Source organism: Palaemon carinicauda, chromosome 21 (genome assembly GCF_036898095.1).
Source record: "Palaemon carinicauda isolate YSFRI2023 chromosome 21, ASM3689809v2, whole genome shotgun sequence".
Classification (NCBI taxonomy): domain Eukaryota; kingdom Metazoa; phylum Arthropoda; class Malacostraca; order Decapoda; family Palaemonidae; genus Palaemon; species Palaemon carinicauda.
The window spans coordinates 42,101,327-42,104,005 of NC_090745.1; the positions used below are offsets into that span (position 1 = coordinate 42,101,327).

At 38.1% G+C, this 2,679-nt stretch overlaps 1 protein-coding gene across 1 annotated transcript in view; it reads left to right on the forward strand.

The window, feature by feature from the left end:
- The window catches only part of LOC137614857 (uncharacterized), a 9,546-nt gene extending 7,695 nt beyond the window's left edge, over positions 1-1,851 (forward strand). The window contains exon 3 of the mRNA XM_068344515.1: positions 1,516-1,851. Within this exon, the coding sequence (XP_068200616.1) occupies positions 1,516-1,851 (336 nt within the window). The remainder of the gene's footprint in view (positions 1-1,515) is intronic.
- The last annotated feature ends 828 nt before the right edge of the window (positions 1,852-2,679 follow it).

The following is a 2,679-nucleotide window of genomic DNA, read 5'->3' on the forward strand; positions in this document are numbered from 1 at the left end:
TGAGTCTCCTTGATCAGGAAACTCTATATTTTAATATAGTAGGAAGGCTACAGCAAATTGGCTGAGTGGGATATACAAATATGTGTCTTTATTTTCCTAGTCCAGCTGGCTTCATGCTAGATGGACCATATTGCCATATGCTACTATGAAGGCAGCATAATGACTAGACTACAATACATGATGTACAGTAGCCAGTAAATTGCAATATAGACTTACTGCAATTAGAAAACTACAGTACCATGATACAGTAGTGTTTCTGACATACCTTGGGTACCCTTGTACAAGCATTCTGCTGGTACCGTTCATGTATTGAATGAATAGTTTTCTCCAATATTCTGATCGAGAATCAGTCATCCTGACCCCTCAGTATTAACATTATTTTGGGACACTGATTTGATACTTCTCTACCCCTAGGGGTAAGAGTCCTTCTATTTGGAGTTAATCTATAGAGAAATCTCCATGTAGTTAATACTGAGGGGAGGCAACAGCATTTGCTCACAGGGGTACACAAGTATATATCTCCTACTATCCCTTTATAGCTTACTATCCTAAGCTGCTCTATTGTAAAGGACATTTGCATGTTGATTGTCAAGGAGATAATCCATTGTATGCTCATTTGGTTTTCCTTTCTTTACAGGAGGAACACCAGATACCTTGTGCTGCAGTCCTCTGCAAGGCCAAGAGTAAGTATTTTTACGGTCATAATACTTACAGGTTTCATGCCCCCTGACAACGAACTGGAGTAAGATGTTGATCTAATAATAGTTCTGGTTAAGAGTGAAGTAATCACCTAGTTTTTTTTTTTTTTTTTTTTTTTTAGTGTAAAATAAGGAGACCTTTAGATATTTAGTGTTCATATATATTATTGTCTGTGAGTTGCATATTATTATCAGAGCTCAGAGGTATTTCTCTTGTTGAAGATTATATAATATAAAGCAGGTGAGTCTGGGAGCTCAGGAATTTAAGTAATATGCTAGTCATAATATATATTTTTTGGTTCCCAGACCTAGGCTCGAGCTAGTCTGTTTCAAATAATTGTGATACCTGGGCTGTGTCTTTATCAAAGGTTTGATCAGTTAATGTTGATAAGATTCTGTGTATTGTCAGGATATATATTTTTGGAGAGGTATAAATTTTTTATAAAGTATAAAAAGCCACAGTTGAATATACTGAAGTTTTAGGAAATCCCAATTGTTCAGGAATTGTCAGACATTAATGTAACTAAAGATCAGTGACTCGCTCTTTTAATGGCATGTGGTAGCCGTACAACTTGTGGAATGATTAAAGCCCAAATTAAGTGTCTAGACTTAGAAGCATTGATAAACTCAGGAAAGCTGCCAAAAGAAGTTATTGCAGCCGCATGCTACCTTTTGGAGAAGGCTACAGCAGAATTTGTGAAAAAGCAGGTATCGAATGACCCACAAATTGAAGGAATGAAAGCAGAAATGAATACAGAAGCTAAGATTAGACGAATTGCAGCGAAAGAGAATTTGATTAAGCTGAATATTATGGCAGAACAGTAGGAACGGGAAAAAAGAGAGACAGGAGGTAAAAGAAATTGCAAGACATGAGAGTGAGGATGCAAGGCATGCAAAGAAAATGGAAGCAAGAGAAATTGCAAGATGGGAAGAAAGAGAGGGAGAAAAGGCCGGATGGGAAGAAAGAGTAGAGAGCACCTGGCAAGATTGTCAAAGGGTTGAACCTGAAAAAATCAATTCTGCACAATTCCGGGGAACTGGAACTGTTGAATGCTCGTGCAAGGTTGTCAACTCCAACAGTTGTGACCCCTGCTTTGCACGATCCCGAGTTGAATGTGGTGATTACACAGAGATTTATCGCGAAATTCATTGAAGAAGCTCTCAACGAGTTCTTTGATCAGTTTGAAACAGTCACCTCGACGAATGGGTGGGCCAGAAGATAAATGGCCTGTGTTATTGCAGAGTTTCCTTATTTGGAAAGGACACAGTGCATAACTTTCCTTGTGTCAGAACCAGAGGTAAGAGTATCAAGAACTTAAGAGGAGTGTGTTACAAGTGTATCAGATAACCCCTGAATATAATAACGAAAGGTTCCGAAATTTGCAGAGGGATGAGAAAATGACTTTCATGGATTATGCTGATAAGGTACAACAATGTTTTAAGAGAAGGATATAGGCTGTCAAAATGAGGAAAGTGGCTGATTTAGAAGAACTGATAGTGCTGGAACAATATTTACGAGGAATTCTTGAAAATTTTTTAACATACTTGAGAGAGAGAGAGAGGTGAAGAAACTTGATAGAGCCACTTTGCTGAGTGAAGATTATAATATCATCAGTCATAAACCCTCCTCGGGGATAAAGTTTCAACCTTCATTCCAACCAAGGGTCAAGTATTCATTGAACGATGGAAACAAGTTCAGTAATAACTATGGAAACCAGTTCAGTAATAACTATGGAAACAAGTTCCATAGTTACAGCGGCAGTACCACTGGTACTGTTCCAAAGCAGATTGTGATAGTACCACAGCAACAATCATCGAATCATCCTCCTTCAGCTGTTGTGAAAGGTGTGTAAAAGATTAATATTGTCTGTTATAAGTGTGGCAAAAAAGGCCATATCAGTAAAGAATGTTGGTTGAACCAACTGAAAGCAGTCACCTAAGTGGTCGAGTGCAATCCAACTCCACAAAATTTGAAGACGAA